An 18,361-nucleotide genomic window follows, 5' to 3' on the forward strand; every position below is an offset into this window, starting at 1 on the left:
AGGAGCAAGAGAAGGCCATTTGGCCTTTTGAGCCTGCTCCTGCATTCATAATGATCATGGTTGATCATCCAACTCAGTACATTAATCCTGCTTTCTCCCCATAACCTTTGATCCCATTCACCCTAAGTGCTATATCCAGCCGCCTCTTGAAATTGTTCAATGTTTTGGCATCAAGTACTAATGAATTCCACAGATTCACCACTCTCTGGGTGAAGACATGTCTCATCTCTGTTCTAAATGGTCTACCCCGAATCTTCAGACTGTGACCCCTGGTTCTGGACTCCCCCATGATCGGAAACATCCTCCCTGCATCTACCCTGTCTAGTCCTGTTAGAATTTTATAAGTCTCCATGAGATCCCCTCTCATTCGTCTGAACTCCAGCAAAAACAATCCTAACCTTGTCAGTCTGTCCTCAGACATCAATCTCGCCATCCCTGGAATCAGCCTGGTAAACCTTCGCTGCACTCTCTTAGAAAAGGAGACCAAAACCGCACACAATACTCTAGGTGTGGCCTCACCAAGGACCTGTACAACTGCACCAACACATCCCCGTTCCTGCACTCGAAACCTCGCGCAATGAAGGCCAACATGCCATTTGCCTTTTTTCACCACCTGCTGCACCTGCATGCTTACCTTCAGTGCCTGGTGCACAAGGACACCCAGGTCTAGCTGCACACTCCCCTCTCCCAATTTACAGCCATTCAGGTAGTGATCTGCCTTCTTGTTTTTGCTTCCAAAGTGAATAACCTCACATTTAGGAATCTCAGTTGTAACTGTTCCCTGGCTCAGATATCCTTTACATAGTGCTCAGTTTCGAAGTAAGTAGATCAGAAAGCTGACTGATGAAAGTCTGGACTACTGTTTGTCGAGGGCCGTATACTAAGATGAATTGAAAAGATTGAAAGTTTCGGGGGCAGGTGGGGATAGCCTACTCATGTTCCTAATGTTCTTGTATTCTTACTGGAGTAGATGTTTGACGTTTTCAATGTTTTCAGCGAAACTGATATTGAATTTCTGTCTTGTTATGTTGTGGCTGGGTTAAGTGGAGTAACTGATGACAGAGGTTGAAGGGATAAATGGCCATTGTGTGCTGAGTCTGTTGATGAGCTGAACTTGACTGGGCAGGTTCACAGTAGAGACTAGGTTAGCGATCCAAAGCCCACACAATGTCACAGAAACACTGTAATGTGTGTTCTATGGTGAAAACATGCATAGCATAAGGAGAGCATACAAATTAAAGCAAAATACTGCAGGTGCTGTAGACTTGAAATACAAACTGAAAATGCTGGATAGACTCAGCAGGTCTGGCAGCATCTGTGGAGATGCCGGCGTTGGACTGGGGTAGACGCAGTAAGAAGTCTGACAACACCAGGTTTAAGTCCAACCGATTTATTTGATAGTAAACTCGCAAGCTTTCGGGGTTTGCCCCTTCGTCAGGTGAATGGAGAGTTCTGGCCTCAGACAGAGTGTACAACAGCACAGACAGTTTACTGATTACTGATTAGAATGCGAGTCTTTACAACTAACCTGCTATTCAAGTCTTAAAGAGGCCAACAATGTGAATGGAAGGAGCATTAAGCACAGGTTAAAGAGATGTGTATTGTCTCAGACAGGACAGTAAGTGAGGTTTTGCAAACCCAGGCAAGTCATGGGGGTTACAGATAGTGCTACATGAACTCAAAATCCCTGTTGAGACCGTCCTCATGTGTGTAGAACTTGGATATCAGTCTCTGCTCAGCGACTCAGCATCTGTAGAGGGACAGAATGCCACCACACAGGATTTTCCAGCCTTGCTCACCCCGATACTGGAAAATCCTGCCCCGAGGTCAGCAAACCTTTCTATGTTCTGCCCCTTGCTGCTCCGATTCCCGTGGTGGTGGAATGGGAAAATTCACCCCAATGTTTCAGATCTAAACCTTTTGTTCTGTGGGAGGATCATTCAGATCCAAAATGTTAACTCTGTTTTTCTCTCCATGGATGCTGCCAGACCTGCTGAGCTTATCTAGCATTTTCTCTTTTTTATTAGAGTCACAGAGATATTACAGCATGGAAACAGGCCCTTCGGTCACCCATGCCACCCTTTTGTTTGGACCCCTAAGCGAGTCCCAATTACTTGCACTTGGCTCATATGTAACTGTCTAAATGCTTTTTAAAAGACAAAATTGTACCACCTCTACTGCTACCTCTGGCAGCTTGTTCCAGATATTGACCACCCTCTCCATGAAAAAATTGACCCTCTGGACTCTTGTATCTTTCCCCTCTCACCTTAAACCTATGCCCTCTAGTTTCAGACTCCCCTACCTTTGGGAAAAGATATTGACTATCAAGTTGATCTATGCCCCTCATTATTTTATAGACCACTATAAGATCGCCCCGAAGCCTCCTATGCTCCACATAAAAAAGTTCCAGTCTATCCAGCCTCTCCTTATAACTCAAACCATCAAGTTTGGGTTATAAGGAGTAAATCTAGTAAATCTTTTCTGCGCTCTTTCTAGTTTAATAATATCCTTTCTACAATAGGTAACCTGAACTGTACACAGTATTCCAAGTGTGGCCTTACCAATGTCTTGTACAACTTCAACAAGACATCCCAACTCCTGTATTCAATGTTCTGACCAATGAAACCAAGCATTTCGAATGCCTTCTTCACCACTCTGTCCACCTGTGACTCCACTTTCAAGGAGTTATGAACCTGTATTCCTAGATCTCTTTGTTCTATAACTCTCCCCAATGCCCCACCATTAACTGAGTAAGTCCTGCCCTGGTTCAAAATGCATCACCTCGCATTTATCTAAATTCAACTCCATCTGCCATTCATCAGCTCACTGGCCCAACTGAACAAGAGCCCATTGCAATATGAGATAACCTTCTTCACTGGCCACTATGCCACCAATCTTGGTGTCATCTGCAAACTTATTATAAAGAGAACATTGTCCACAATTGCAAATTTTCACTTCTAAACTTTCATTCCTATTGATACTGCATTGCAATACACTTTTTAAAAATATAAATAGTGATTTATTTGATACATGCACATTATACTGTATGTCATTAAGATACTTAAAGATTGAAGGAGTCAGGATGCCAGATGTACAGGACATTTCTTTTTCATTGTTCCTTCTTTTCCATTGACTCAATATTTCCACTTCAAGACAGGAAAAACTTGGCTCAAGTGAATCGAACGAGCCTTTTCTTCCTGCAAGTTTGCCAACTGACTAAGCATGCCACAGGCATCCCCCTCCAAACCGAGTCCTTATTAACCCTTCCATGTCAGTCCATACAATTGACAGGGTGGAGATGTGGAAATGGAAATCGAGCTTTTAAAGGGAACTCGTCAATTCCGTTCATATCGTAGCTCTTCTCCCTTTCCCTCTCATGCACACGAGCGTCCAGCCGCCAATGTCACTGCGTTTCGAAACTGTGCGCTCTGTGATTTGTTAAAATGCAAGGCTGCGTTGTAACTAACTTTACAGCTGAATTCCACTCTCAGAGGTGGGTGTGTGTCATGTTTATGCTGCAGTGTTACAGAAAGCACATGCATGTGTAGGAGGAGAAAATGCCATCCCCTCAATCAAAGGAAATGAATCATTAAGGAAACAACATTCTTTATGGGAAAAGTCACAGTACATCTTTCCTTTATCAGAAAAGCCTTCATGAAAAATAAAATCAGAAAAAATGGTCATGTACAGTTGCCCATTATGCATTAGTCCTGCTGGCAAAAGGTAAAATGCATCTAGAAAACACTTTTTGTTTATTGCTTTTAAAATCAGTGTAGCCTGGAATGGTACTGCACAATGGCTATGCTTTTAGAGTTAACAGACTTCAGAGGTGAAACTGTTCTTAGCAGTATAAGTGATTATAGTGTGCAAATGAAATGACTGTTTGCTATTTTCATACATTTGTTAATGCCTATACGTGGGTAATGAAACATACTGAAATTGTGCAAAGTGAAATTTCATAAGAATTTGGTAATACTTTTGACAATATATTGCTCAGAACAGGTTTGATCCCAGAACTTCTTCAAAACTTTAATAATGGGAACACAGGATTTAGGAACAGAAATAGGCAAATTCAGCTCTTTGAATCTGCTCTGCCATTCAATCAGATCATGGCTGATCTCTCCCTGGTCTCAAATCCACCTCCCCACCTCTTCCCCATATCCCGCTACCCCTTTTTTAAAATCAGAAATATATCTGATATTCTTCTTGAAACCATTCAATGATTCTGACTCCACTGCGCTATAAGACAGTGACTTCCACAAATTCACCACCCTCTGCGAGAAGTAGTTCCTCCTCATCACAGTTTTAGGTCTATTACCTCTCAACATATACCCTACGACCTCTTGTTCTAGATTAAAGTTTAATTGTTAATGTCACAAATTGGCTTACATTAACACTGCAATGAAGTTACTGTGAAAATCCCTTAGGAGCCACACTCCGGCGCCTGTTCGGGTACACCGAGGGAGAATTCAGCATAGCCAATGCCGCTAACCAGGGTGTCTTTCAGACTGTGGTAGGAAAGCGGAGCACCCGGGTGGAACAAACACAAACACGGGGTGAATTTTCAGACTCTGCACAGTGACCCAAGCCGAGATTTGAACCCGGGTCCCTGGCATTGTGAGGCAGCAATGCTAACCACTGTGCCACCATGTAGATTGCCCCACAAGGGAAACGTTTGGCCTGTGTTGACTTCATCATTCCCTTTTAGTATTTTATATATTTCGATCTGAACCACCCTCTCCCCCACCCCCATCCTTCTAAACTCCAGCGAGCATAAACCCAAACTGTTTAATCTCTCCTCACATATCAAGTCTTTCATTCCCGGAATCAATCTGGTGAATTATAAATCAATGGATGGAGAACAAAATGGGTGGAATTTAATGCCTGCGACAGGGGTCTCACCCTGTGGCAGAAGAACCAGCTGGATTCCGACATCCTCTGCTGGGGAAGGCCCGCTATATTAAGTGCCCATGGTCAGCATCCAGTCCATCTCCATGATTACAGGCCGCCGGGGGGAGAGGAAGATCCCGTCCCCGAGAGCTGCCAGTAGCTCTGTATTGCCATCATCACTATCAGCAGAGCTGGAGAGACCTCAGACCAAGGGTGAGTATGGGTGGGATGGGAATACATGACATGTATGATATGATACACAAATACACAAATAGGATGGGAATAGAGGGATACGGTCCCCGGGAGGGCGGAGGATTTTAGTTCAGTCGGGAAGCATGTTTGGTGCGACCTTAGGGGGTGCTGAAGGGCCTGTTCCTGTAATTTTCTTTGTTCTTTGGAGTCGGGTGAGTGGGGGAAATTGATATTATCTTCTCCATATTTGAGTATAATCATTAAAGCTGTACATAGTAATGAAGATCCATTTGAATTGCCTCTGATTTTCCCCCAGGAACGACCATAAGCCCCTAACCTCTCAGTGGAGGCTGAAGAAGGAAAAGAAGTTAGAGTCATCCAAAGGTTACATTGATGAATTTAACTGACAGGAAGAGGCTGCAGTGAACAAAAAGTGGAGTTATGCAGGATCCCCTCTCCCAAGAGGAGACACATGACCTCCAAGAAACTCTTGGAGCAGAGTGCAGCAGCCCAGCCAAATCTCTGGTGTAGCTGCCAGCTGCACTAGCATCATTTAACAATGCCTTGAAATGATTTCAAAGGCATTTTCCTCTCTATATAACTGGCAGTCTGTGTCTTATTGGTTCTTGCTTTTGCTGCTTTAAGAAAATAATTGCCGTTTTGTAATGAGTCTGTGGAGGCAGAAGTCCCTTCACCAAAATCCCTTTATCTAACAGCAGTATACAGAGTGCTAGCAGTCAGCAGTCTATCTCTGGGAGTGCCAGAGGAACTGACACTCCTGGTTAAGTACAAAGTAAAAACTCCCAGATTGGCCCGTCAATTGAATCCTGAATCAGGGAGTTCATACACCAATAGGCCAACCTCAGTGGCCTGATTGAAGTCACTACATGTCTGACAATGTCCATCTTAAAAGCTGAGACTAGTCTCTCAGATGGGTTTTAGAATGACTTCACACTGCGGCTTTTGCCCTGTTAGTTGGACTTCTTTGAGTGGCTGTTACAATATGAACAAGTGAGTGAGGCAATTCTCACTGGTCTTTCAAGCCAAGCACCAAACATCAATCCACTGACTGAATTGTATTTCATCCTTTCTTTCCCTCCCATTATATCATTAAACACATACCAGTTATTTTAAGGAATTAACATCTGGAATTTGTTCCTAAAGGCACAGGTCAAAGATCTGTAAATACCACGCCTATGACTGATGCGGTTCTGCAGTCACATTTCTTGTTAACATAGAAACTAGAAGAAGGAGTAGCCCATTCAGCCCTTCGAGCCTGCTCCACCATTCATGGCTGATCATTGAGTACAACATCCTGATCCCCCTTTCCTCCCGTACCTCCTGATCCCATTAGCCCCAAGAGCCTCTGGGTGAGAAATTTCTCCTCACCTCAGTTCTAAAAGGTTTATGCCTTATCTTCAAACGATGACCCCTAATTCTGGACTCCCCTACCATTGGGAACATTCTTTCTGAATCTATGCTGTCTAACTCTGTTAGAATTTTATAAATTTTTCCCACTCTTCTAAACTCCAATGAATATAATCCTAACTGACTTAATCTATCCTCACATGTTAGACCTTCGATGTACTCCTTCTATAACAAGGACATCCTTCCTCAGATAAGGATACCAAAACTGCACGTAATGCTCCAGGTGTGACCTCACCAATGCCCTATATAATTGCAGCAAAACACCCCTATCCTTATACTCAAATCCTCTCGCTATGAAGGCCAACATACCATTTGCCTTCTTACCACCTGCTGCACCTGTGTGCTTACTTTCAGCGACTGATGCACGAGGACTCCAAGGTCTGGCTGAGTATCCACCTCTCTCAATTTACACCCATTCAAGTAATAATCTGTCTTCCTATTATTGCTACCCAAGTGGATAACCTCACATTAATCCACATTATATTGCATCTGCCATACAGATGCCCACACATTCAGCCTGTCCAAATCATACTTAAGCATCTCTGCATCCCCCTCACTGATCACCCTCATACCCAACTTTGTATCATCTGCAAATCTGGAGATAATACATTCAGTTCCAAATCATTATTATATAAATGTGAACAGTTGGGGTCCTGGCACAGATCCTTGCGGAACCCCACTACTCACTGACTATCAATCAGAAAAAGTCCCATTTCTGCCAACTCTTTGCTTCCTACCTGCTAACCAGCTTTCTATCCATCTCAAGTCATTACCTGCAATCCCATGTGCTTTAATTTTATATAGTAATCTGTTCTGTGAGACCTTGTCGAAAGCCTTCTGAAAGTCTAATTTGTCGGGGGTTTGGGGGAGGGGGGAAATGAGATGTAGTCCAAAAGCCAGTGTTGAGTCGTGAGGTACTGAGGAAGGTACCAAGGTTGCAGGAGTGCAGATAGGATGGTGGGTTGAAGTGTATCTTCTTCAATGCAAAGAGCATCAGGAATAAAGTAACTTGGAGCGTGGATTGGTTCTTGAGACTATGATGCTGTGGCCATTACAGAGACATGGTTAGAACAGGGACAAGAATGGTTGTTGGCAGTTCCAGGGTATGGATGTTTCACTAAGAGTAGGGAAGGCAGTAAAAGAGGTGGAGGAGTAGCATTGTTAATCAAGGATAGTTTAACGGCTGCTGAAAGGCACTGAGGGCGATCTGCCTACTGAGGTAGTATGGGCTGAAGTTAGAAATAGGAAAGGATCGGTCACGTTGTTAGGAGTTTTTTATAAGCCCCTAAATAGTAATAGAGATGTGGAGGAGGAAATGGCAAAGCAGATTATGGATAGGTGTGGAGGTCACAGGGTAGTTATCATGGGTGACTTTAACTTTCCAAATATTAATTGGAATCTTTATAGGTCAAATAGTTTGGATGGGACACTTTTTGTACAGTGTGTGCAGCAGGATTTCCTGACACAATATGTGGATAAGCCAACAAGAGGTGGGGCCACATTGGACTTGGTACTGGGTAATGAACCAAGCTAAGTGTTAGATTTGTTTGTGGGAGAGCACTTTGGACCACAATTAGGTGACCTTCATTATTGCAATGGAGAGAGATAGGGTCACATGACAGGGCAAGATTTATAATTGGAGTAGGGGTCATTATGATGCAATTAGACAAGAATTAGGGAGCATAAGATGAGAGCAGAAACTGTCAGGTATGGGCACAAACGAAAAGTAGAGCTCTTTCAAGGAACAAATGCTGTGTGTCCTTGATGGGTATGTCCCTGTCAAGCAGGGAGGAAATGGCCAAGTGAGGGAACCAGGGTTCAGAAAGGAATGTCTTGTCAAGAGGAAAAAGGGAGCGTATGTAAGAATGAAAAAACAAGGTTCAGTTGGGTTGCTTAAGTGTAACAAGGTAGCTAGGAATGAGTTAAAGAAAGGGCTGAGGAAACCTAGGAGGGGGCACGAGAAGTCCTTGGCAGGTCAGATAAAAGAAAACCCCAAGGCTTTTTGCTCATATGTGAGAAATAAAAGAATGACCAGGGTGAGGTTGGGGCCAGTCAAGGACAGTAGTGGGAACTTGTGCATGGAGTCAGAAGGGATAGGTGAGGCGTTAAATGAATACTTTTCTTCAATGCTCACTAAGGAGAGGGGCCATGTTTTTGAGGATGAGAGTGTGATACAGGATAGAATGGAGGAGGTAGATGTTCTGAGGGAAGATATATTAACAATTCTGAAAAAACCTGAGGGTGGATAAGTCCCCTGGGCCAGATGGGATACATCCTAGAATACTTTGGGAGGCAAGGGATGAGATTGTGGGGCCTTTAGCTTTGATCTTTGGGTCCTCACTGTTCACGGGGATAGTGCCAGAGGACTGGAGAGTGGCAAATGTTGTTCCGCTTTTCAGGAAATAGGAATGACCCTGGTAATTACAGGCCAGTTAGTCTTACTTCGGTGGTCGGTAAGTTAATGGAAAGGGTCCTGAGAGATAAGATCTATGACCATTTGGAAAGGTACAGTTTAATCCGGGATAGTGAACACGGTTTCATGAGGGTAAGTCCTGCCTCACAAATTTGATTGAATTCTTTGAGGAGGTAACTAAGTGTGTGAATGAAAGTCGAGCAGTTGATGTCGTATACATGGATTTTAGTAAGGCATTTGATAACGTCCCCCATGGTAGGCTCACCAAGAAGGTAAGAATGTGTGGGATAGAAGGAAATTTAACCGATTGGTTAAGTAACTGGCTTATCATAGGTGGTGGTGGAAGGAAAATTTTCAGACTGGAGGTCAGTTACCAGCGGTGTATCACAGGGATCAGTGCTGGGTCCTCTGCTATTTGTGATTTTTATCAATGATTTGGAAGAGGGGGCTGAAGGGTAGGTTAGTAAATTTGTTGATGACACCAAGATTGGTGGAGTAGTGGATGAGGTGGAGGGCTCTTGTAGGCTGCAAAGAGACATTGATAGGATACAGAGCTGGGCAGAAAAGTGGCAGATGGAGTTTAACCCTGCTAAGTGTGAGGTGATTCATTTTGGTAGGACAAACTTAAATGTGGATTACAGGGTCAACAGCAGGGTTCTGAGGAATGTGGAGGAACAGAGAGATCTTGGGGTTCATATTCACAGATCTCTGAAGGTTGCCACTCAAGTGGATTTTGCCGTGAAGAAGGCTTATAGTGTGTTAGAACATAGAACATAGAACATTACAGCGCAGAACAGGCCCTTCAGCCCACGATGTTGCGCCGACCAGTTACAAAAACAATGACCCACTAGCCTATACCAATCCCTTTTCGTCCATAAACCTATCCAGAGATCTCTTAAACGCCCCCAAACTAGACGCATTTACAACCGCAGCAGGCAGGGCATTCCAATCCCTCACCACCCGCTGGGTAAAGAACCTACCCCTGACATCCGTCCTGTAGCTACCCCCCCTTAATTTAAAGCCATGCCCCCTCGTGCTAGCTTTCTCCATCCGAGGAAAAAGGCTATCACTATCCACCCTATCTAAACCTCTAATCATCTTATATGTTTCAATAAGATCCCCTCTTAGCCGCCTTCTTTCCAACGAAAACAACCCTAAATCCCTCAGTCTCTCCTCATAGGACATTATTAACAGGGGTTTGAGTTTAAGAGCCGTGGGGTTATGCTGCAACTATACTGGACGTTGGTGAGACCACATTTGGAATATTGTGTTCAGTTCTGGTCACCTCACTACGAGAAGGATGTGGGAGCATTGGAGAGAGTACAGAGGAGATTTACCAGGATGCTGCCTGGTTTGGAGGGTAGGTCTTGTGAGGTAAGTTTGAGGGAGCTGGGGCTTTTCTCTTTAGAGCGGAGGAGGATGACAGGCGACTTAATAGAGGTTTATAAGATGATGAGAGGGATTATAGAGTGGACGTGCAGAAACTATTTCCTCAGGTGGATGTAGCTGTTACTAGGGGGCATAACTATAAGGTTCATGGTGGGAGATATAGGAAGGATGCCCGAGGTAGATTCTTCATTCAGAGAATCGTTGGACTGCCTGCTGGGATAGTGGAGTCGGACGCTTTAGGAACTTTCAAGCGGTTATTGGATAGGCACATGGAGCACACCAGAATTATAGGGAGTGGGATAGCTTGATCTTGGAATTGGACATAGCTCGGCTCAACATTGAGGGCCGAAAAGCCTGAACTGTGCTGTCATGTTCTATGTTCTAAATAAACTACATCCACTGATTCTCCTCGGTCAACTCTACTAGTTGTATCCTCAAAAATTCCAATAGATTTGTCAAGCATAATTTCCCTTTTGTAAATCCATGCTGACTTTGCCTTCCAAATGCCTAGTTATGAAATCCTTGATAATGGATTCTAGCAACTTCCCCAGGACTAATGTTAAGTTCACTGGTCCAAAGTTCCATGTTTTCTCTCTACCTCCCTTTTTGAATAGCAGGTTTACATTAGCTACCCTCCAATCTGTAGGAATTATTCCAGAGTCCAAAAAATTTTGGAAAATAACTACCAATGGATCCACTATTTCCAGGGCCACTTCCTTAAGTACTCTGGGATGAAGATAATCAGGACCTGGAGATTTATCCACCTTCAACCCCATCAATTTCCCCAAAATCATTTCTCTACTAATGGTGATTTCCTTCAGATCCTCACTAAAACATGTTTCTCTCAGCATTTCTGATACCTTATACATGTCTTCCTTTGTGAAGATTGAAGCAAAGTACAAATTTATTTCCTTGGCCATTTCTTTATTCCCCATTATGAATTCTCCCATTTCTGACAATGAGGAGCCTACATTAGTTTTTGTCAATCTCTTTTTCTCTTTACATATCTATAGAAACTTCTACAGTCAGTTTTTATGTTCGTTGCCAGCTTACTTTCATACTCTATTTTTCTCTTCTTAATCAATCCCTTGGTCCTCCTTTGCTGAATTTAAACTGCTCCCAATCTTCAGGCCATCATGTTTTATTGCCAATTTGTATGCTTCTTCCTTGAATCTGATATTTTCTCTAATTTCCCTTGAAAACCATGGTTTGGCCCCAATTCCCTTACCACTCTTGCCCCAAACAGGAATAAACAACTTCTGAAGTTCATCTATTCGTTCTTTAAATGCCTGCCATTGCCTGTCCACTGTCTTTCCTTTCAGTAATATTTTCCAACCCATCATGGCTAATTCCTGCCTTTTAAAGAGATTCAGGGCCATGGTCTCAGAATCAACTACATCATTATCCACCTTGACAAAGAATTCTATCATAATACGGTCACTCGTCCCCAAGGAATTACAGAGCAGAGAAATAATTCTCACTCTTTGGCAAATGAGGGACCATTCCAGCTCTCCCCTGACCTAGGGTTACTGCTAGGAGGATGTCACCAGGCAGTTGGTTTGGGTCTCTGACACCTCAGGAGGCGTTCCGGGGTGGGATGATGCCAGCATTCGGGAACACCTGGCAGCAGTGCCAATTTCCACGTCCATCCACCTTCATGCTCACTGCAACAGAGGACCAAAGATCTAGTTGCTGGTGGCTGGCAGAGACATCAACCCATCAATGTGGGGAGGAGTCTCCAAAGCAAATAGCAGAGAGATCCGCACAAAGTACAGCTTCTGCTTACATGATAGGCAGAGCAAACTACCATGCTGACACTGGGCACTGTAAAATCACAATCAGAACAAGATTGTTCATCACCAAGTAGACAATGGCCTCTTGTCAATTATTAAGTTGCAGTGTTTTGCTGCATCTGGCACTCACACCCTTAGTAAATACAGGTGCAATAGCAATACAAGTTTAAAGGTTATTCATTAGTATCACAACAGGCTTACATTAACACTGTGATGTAGTTACTGTGAAAATCTCCCGGTCGTCACACTCTGGCGCCTGTACGGGTATATTGAGGGAGAATTTAGCACGGCCAGTACACGTAACCAACACGTCTTTCAGACTGTGGGGGGAAACTGGAGCACCCGGAGAAAACCCATGCAGACACAGGGAGAATGTGCAGACACCACAGACAGTGACCAAGTTGGAATTGAGCCTGGGTCCCTGGTGCTGTGAGGCAGCAGTGCTAACCAGTGTGCTGCCCTTACGCTCAGTAAAATGTAGAATCAAAGGTTAGTTTGATTGTCAGAGTGAATATCCATCATTCCCAGCCTGATCCCCAGACAAGATAATGGTTTGAACTGGTGCCAGATCACATTTGAGAAGCCAGGACTTTGACATTAAAGATGTGGTGAGGGGAGAGGCGATCTTTGTCCCAAACAGTGACTTGACAGAGCTCATCACTGGGGTAGAAATGCTCAAAGTAAGGAGTCTCACAACACCAGGTTAAAGTCCAACAGGTTTATTAGTGTGGAATCTCAAAGTGGCAGAGGGAGTAGTAACTGGGATACAGGGATTATACTGACCTTCTCTGGAAAGAGGATAATGGTGGAGGGACCGACCTGGCTCACTTCTATCAACAGAGCCTCGTCCAGGTGACAGAGCAGATTGCTATTTGCATCTTCAGAGCCCAGGGGATCAGGACGCGAGCTGTAATATCTACTGCCACATCTCCAGAGTTGTGGGTGGATTCTGCACCTAGGTTAAAAAACAAGAACAAGTTACAAACAATGACCATGCTCTGTTTTCTGAGAAAGAAAGTTATGAAATCTCAAATCCACCCACACGAGCGAGAGAATAACTTCTGAACCGCACCACAACAAGCCCATTTCCAAACACAGGGTATGGGAACATAGGTATGTGGAAAAGCATTGTGCTGAAAATATTGACAGCAGTTAAAACCCTAGCAATCAACAACCTACACCTGCAAACCAGGACAGATGCGAAAAAACAGCTACAAGCAAAAGATTACCGATTATAGCATTCTATTTTTTTCCTACTCATTGGATATGGGTGCCATTGGCCAGGCCAGCATCTATTGCCCATCTTTATTTGCCCTTGACTTTGAACTGAATGCATTTTTAAGAATCAACCACGTTGCCATGGACGGGGTAAGGACGGCAGATTTCCTTCTCTAAAGGACATCAGTGTACCTGATGGATTTTTACAATCATGGTTACATGGTCATCATTTGAATTTTAATTCTATATTTGGAATGAATTCAAATTTCACCACCTGCCTTGGTGGGATTTGAACCCAGGTCCCCAGAGCACAGCCTTTGATTGTTAGCCCAGCAACAACACCACTATGCCACCACCTCCCATAGGCAAGCATCATGGTTGACATAACCGTCATAGAATCATAGAGTTTTACAGCAGAGAAAGAGGCCCTTCAGCCCATCATGACTGTGCCAGCCATCAAGCTCCTATCTATTCCAATCCCATTTTCCAGCACTTGGTCCATAGCCTTGTATGCTGTGGCATTTCAAGTGCTCATCTAAATTGTTGGTGTTTTAGAACTTAAAAGGTTAGGATGTTATCTGAAGTTGAGGTGAAAAGAACATTTGTTAACTGCCTGACGGAAACAAAACAAATTCAAAGCCACGTCCAATATCAATAACAACAAGTAGGATTTACACAATACATTTAATATTGAAGTTTATTTATCAGTGTTACAAGTAGGCTTATATTAACACTGCAATGAAGTTGCTGTGAAAATCCCCTCGTCGCCACACTCCAGTGCCTGTTCGGGTACACTGAGGGAGAATTTAACACGGCCAATGTGCCTAACCAGTACGTTTTCCACATTGTGAGAGGAAACCGGAGCATTTGGAGGAAACCCACAGAGACACGGGGTGAATGTGCAAACTCCACATAGACAGTGAGCCAAGTCGGGAATTGAACCCAGGTCCCTGGCGCTGTGAGGCAGCATTGTGCCAGTGTAGCAATCTCAAAGACGCTGTACCCACAAATTTGCCGCAGGGTCTACTTAAATAGTTATTAGCACAGGTGACCAAAAGTTTATTTAAAGGGATAGGCCAGCAACTCAAAGAGGGAGAGAAGTGAAGGCACAGGTTGATTTAGGGGAGAGAATTCTACAGCTTACAACTTAACCAGCTGAAAGTATAATCACCAAATTTGGCATGGTCAAGAGGACAGATAAGAAGGGTTACAGAGATCTCAGAGAGATGTTGTGTTGAATGGGAGATAGGGAGGGATGAGGCTATGTAGGATGAGAATTTTAACATTAAGATGTTGCTGGACCAGGAGCCAATGTAGCCCAATGAGAGAAGGAGGCCTGATGGTAGAAGATGGGAGGCTGGCTAGTGCAGTATTGGGGTGGGCAAGGCAGAAGGTAAGAGTTTACTTAGTATCACAAGTAGGTTTACATTAACACTGTAATGAAGTTACTGTGAAAATCCCCAACTCGCCACAATCTGGCACACAGAGGGAGAATTTCACACAGCCAACACGTAACCAGCACATCTTTCAGACTGTGGGAGAGAACTGGAGCACCCAGAGGGAACCCATGCAGACATGGGGAGAACATGCAAGCTCCACACAGTCACCCAAGCTGGGAATCGAACCTGGGTCCCTAGCGCTGTGAGGCAGCAGTGCTAACCACTGTGCTACCATGCTGCCCGTAACTCAAGCAAGGATGAGCATCTCAACAGCAGACGTGCTGAGACAGGTCAGGAAAGGGTGATGCTGTGGGGGTGGAAGTAGGCAGTAAGCAGACAGGATATCGGGCCCTCCATGATGCCCCTGGCTGGGTATGGGCACTTTGTTCCTTGGGCAGTGCCAGGGAGAATAGGCTGGCACTTCCAGGGTGTCCATGCCCAGGGGGCACTACCCCCCATCCCCAACCCCTTGGGGGGGTCCCCAATTGCCCCCTTCCTCCAGCAGGGTCATCCCACTAGTTCCTCGCTCCCTGCTGCAAAGTAGGAATTCTATAAAATCACAAAGAAATCTTTACAGGAGGTCCAGGGAATTTAACATACTAAACTATCAGTCAATGATTAGCTCTTAGAAACAACTTTCGGACAACTGTGGGCTCCGAATGGCCAAACACCCTAAAGGGCATTGTAACAATTTAATTATTTCATTTTCCTACTTCCTCTTAAAACCAATACATTTTTAAAAAAATGCATGTATTTCCAAAATAAAGGAAGAGACATTCTCCCAATGCTGATATAGGCCACGATTCTCCCAAAACAGTTCTGAGTGCTGAATTTGCGGGAAAACTGTTGAAAATCACCAGTTTTCTCAGTGGGAGTTCAGATTTGAATCTCCCACACTCTGTGCAATGCAGAGGCCACAATCGTGAGTATCATTAAAAGTTCGGGGGGGGGGACGGGGCCTATTCGTGCCAGAGTCTGACAGATCCAGAACTGTGCGCATGCGCAGTGGCGCCGATCTGTCAGCCTGCACTTTGTTGGCCAGCTCAATCACTAACCAGCCCGGGACTCTGCCCTCAGCCTCCCCACCCCACAGCCCGATTGTTGCCCCCCGCCCATTTGTGGGCCAGCCCCGATCCCCCTCCTGCCCAGACAACAGTGATGACCCCCCCCCCAATAATCACATTAAACTCAGATGAAAAACAGATGTACCCAGCGCAGATGGTGCCGGATATCTGGTGCTGGGAGTTGCGCGCACAGTGGGAACTCATGTGCAAATCCTGTGAATCAGCGCACACACCATACTCCCAGCCCGCCCCACCAAAAAATTAGCATCCTGGTCAGGGAGAATCACCCGCATAGAGTCTGAGCCGCAAAAACAGAAGCAATGACATTGCAGCGTCAGCAACACCACAAGATCTGACTGATATCAAAATTCCAACCACAAATACCATTTTTCACAGGCTTAGGCTTTGCTGAACAAGGAGAACTAAGGTCTGAGTCAAACAAAAATCCAAACTGATGGTGACTTGTAGACTCCATCGCTCTCCCGCAATGGGGAACAAGTCAATTGATTAAAAAGGACTAATACAGAGGAAACGCAGAACAGAGAGGCAAGGAACAGAAATAAATACATAAATAAGTAGTTAGCATTGCTGCCTCACAGCGCCAGGGACCCAGGTTCAATTCCAGCCTTGGATCACTGTCTATGTGAAGTTTGCATGATCTCCCCATGTCTGCGTGGGTTTCCTCCAGGTGCTCCGGTTTCCTCCCACAATCCAAAGATGTGCGGGTTAGGCGGATTGGCTCTCTGGCTCAGATCAGTGGTGGGGGTGCAGGTGGAGGCGGGTCAGATCATTCTCTGGTTAGAGGGGGGAGGAGGGGAATGATGTCAGATTGTTGTCTGGTTGGGGGGGGTGGGTGAAGAGGAGGAGGTGGGTCAGACGTATCTCTGGGGCGGGGGAGGGCTGAGCGTTGTCTGGTGGTGGGAGGGGAGGAGACAGGTCAAATGTTCTTTTGGAGGGGAGGGGGAGTGAGGCCAGACCATTCTGGGGGGAGGGGGAGAGGCAAGTTCATTGTCAGGCGGGGGGAGTGAGGCCAAATCATTGTCTCGGGCGGTGGGCAGGGGTGGCGCGGTCAGATGGATCTCTGGTGTGGGCGGGGGGGGGGCTCCGCTGCCACTGTGTGGGCAATTGGTCTGAGCACCCAACTCAGACTTTTACTCAGTTCCATAAAAGCGCAGTTCTGGATTGGTAGACGTGGTGGTAAAGGGGGAAATGCTGATAGAGTTGGGTGGGCAGTTCATTAATTCAATTTAAATGCATTCAAATGCATTTAAATTGTCATTGCGCCTGATATGGGCATGGAACGGATCCCCGCCATTCGCGGGCCTCAGTAAAGTGGCAATCTGCGCGGACTCGGGTGCAGATTGCGATAAGGGCCTCACACCCAACTTTACCACGATTTCGCACCCAAAAACGGGCACAAATTATTGGTAAAGTCGGGCCCGTAGTGTTCATTTCTGGTTGCCTCACTACCAGAAGGATGTGGAGACTTTGGAGAGGGTACAGAAAAGATTTACCAGGGTGTTGCCCTGGTATGGAGGGCATTAGCTATGAGGAGAGGATGGAGAAACTTGGTTTGTTCTCACTGGAATGGCTTAGCCTCTCGAGATGGACAATAGCTGTTGAGACGATACTGTGGGCAGCCCACCCTGGTGGATTAGGGTGAGCAACAACATGCCAAATCTCAGGCAAAAGTGCTTGTGCCTTCTGTGAAGATGTAAATGCCTCAGAAACGGCACGCAAAACATTGCCCAGGATGCTGTGCCACCCTGCGACTCAGCTGGGCCTGAATGTCGAAGTCAAAAATACCTTCAATTTAAAAGGATAAAAAAAATCCACAGAAAGGTGACTTTCTTCTCCTTCTGAAGGTTGTTTGCATTTTTTGTTTTACAAATTCATTCACAGGATGAAAGACGATTTGTCATTTCTTGCCCATCCATAGTCACCCTCAGAAGGTGTTTGATACAGCCTGATTTTTGTTCGGCTGGTTATGACTCAACTACACTGACGTGGGAGCATCACACATATCAGGTAAAAACAGCAGGTTTCCTTTGCGAAAAGGCATAAAGTTAAAGTTTCAAAACAAACTGCACTACGGCAACTTCTTAGTTCCAGTGAACTTAAACACTCAAACTGCCATGTCGAGGCTTAAACTGGTATTCGCAGGATTATTAACCTGTAACACTAACACTATGCTGCTGTACTAGAATTTTACGTGAAATAGAGTTAACGAATGCAAATAAGCAGTAAAAGGTGTACAGTCTTGCATTAAAAACGGAACAAGGCAATATTGCTCCATCCAGTGAGCACGTTCCTCGAAGTTTGGTGTTCTTAGCCAGGTTGCTGTGGTTCCACACTCTCTTATCCAATGTGGACACAGCAGCTGGAACCATTTGCAATGTGCGCATCATTTCAGCAGCAAGTGACGGTGACGTGTGAGACTATCAATATCGAGGCTCCGCAATCATCAGCAATTTGTAATTTAGTGCTGAACATTAATGCCAACATTAACGGGCGGCAGAGTGGCACAGTGGTTAG

The 18,361-nt window shown here is 44.9% G+C and overlaps 1 protein-coding gene across 3 annotated transcripts in view; it reads right to left on the reverse strand.

The window, feature by feature from the left end:
- LOC145345201 (uncharacterized) overlaps positions 1 to 18,361 on the reverse strand; it is a 559,547-nt gene that overhangs the window by 358,022 nt on the left and 183,164 nt on the right. For all 3 annotated transcript variants that reach the window (XR_013887040.1, XR_013887039.1, XM_080192941.1), the window contains one exon: positions 12,889 to 13,060. Coding sequence is in view for 1 of the 3 variants with exons in the window: in XM_080192941.1 (XP_080049067.1) it covers positions 12,889 to 13,060 (172 nt within the window). In the remaining 2 variants the exon portion in view is untranslated. The remainder of the gene's footprint in view (positions 1 to 12,888; positions 13,061 to 18,361) is intronic.

Source organism: Carcharhinus amblyrhynchos, chromosome 7 (genome assembly GCF_965287045.1).
Source record: "Carcharhinus amblyrhynchos chromosome 7, sCarAmb.v2.hapA, whole genome shotgun sequence".
Lineage (NCBI taxonomy): Eukaryota > Metazoa > Chordata > Chondrichthyes > Carcharhiniformes > Carcharhinidae > Carcharhinus > Carcharhinus amblyrhynchos.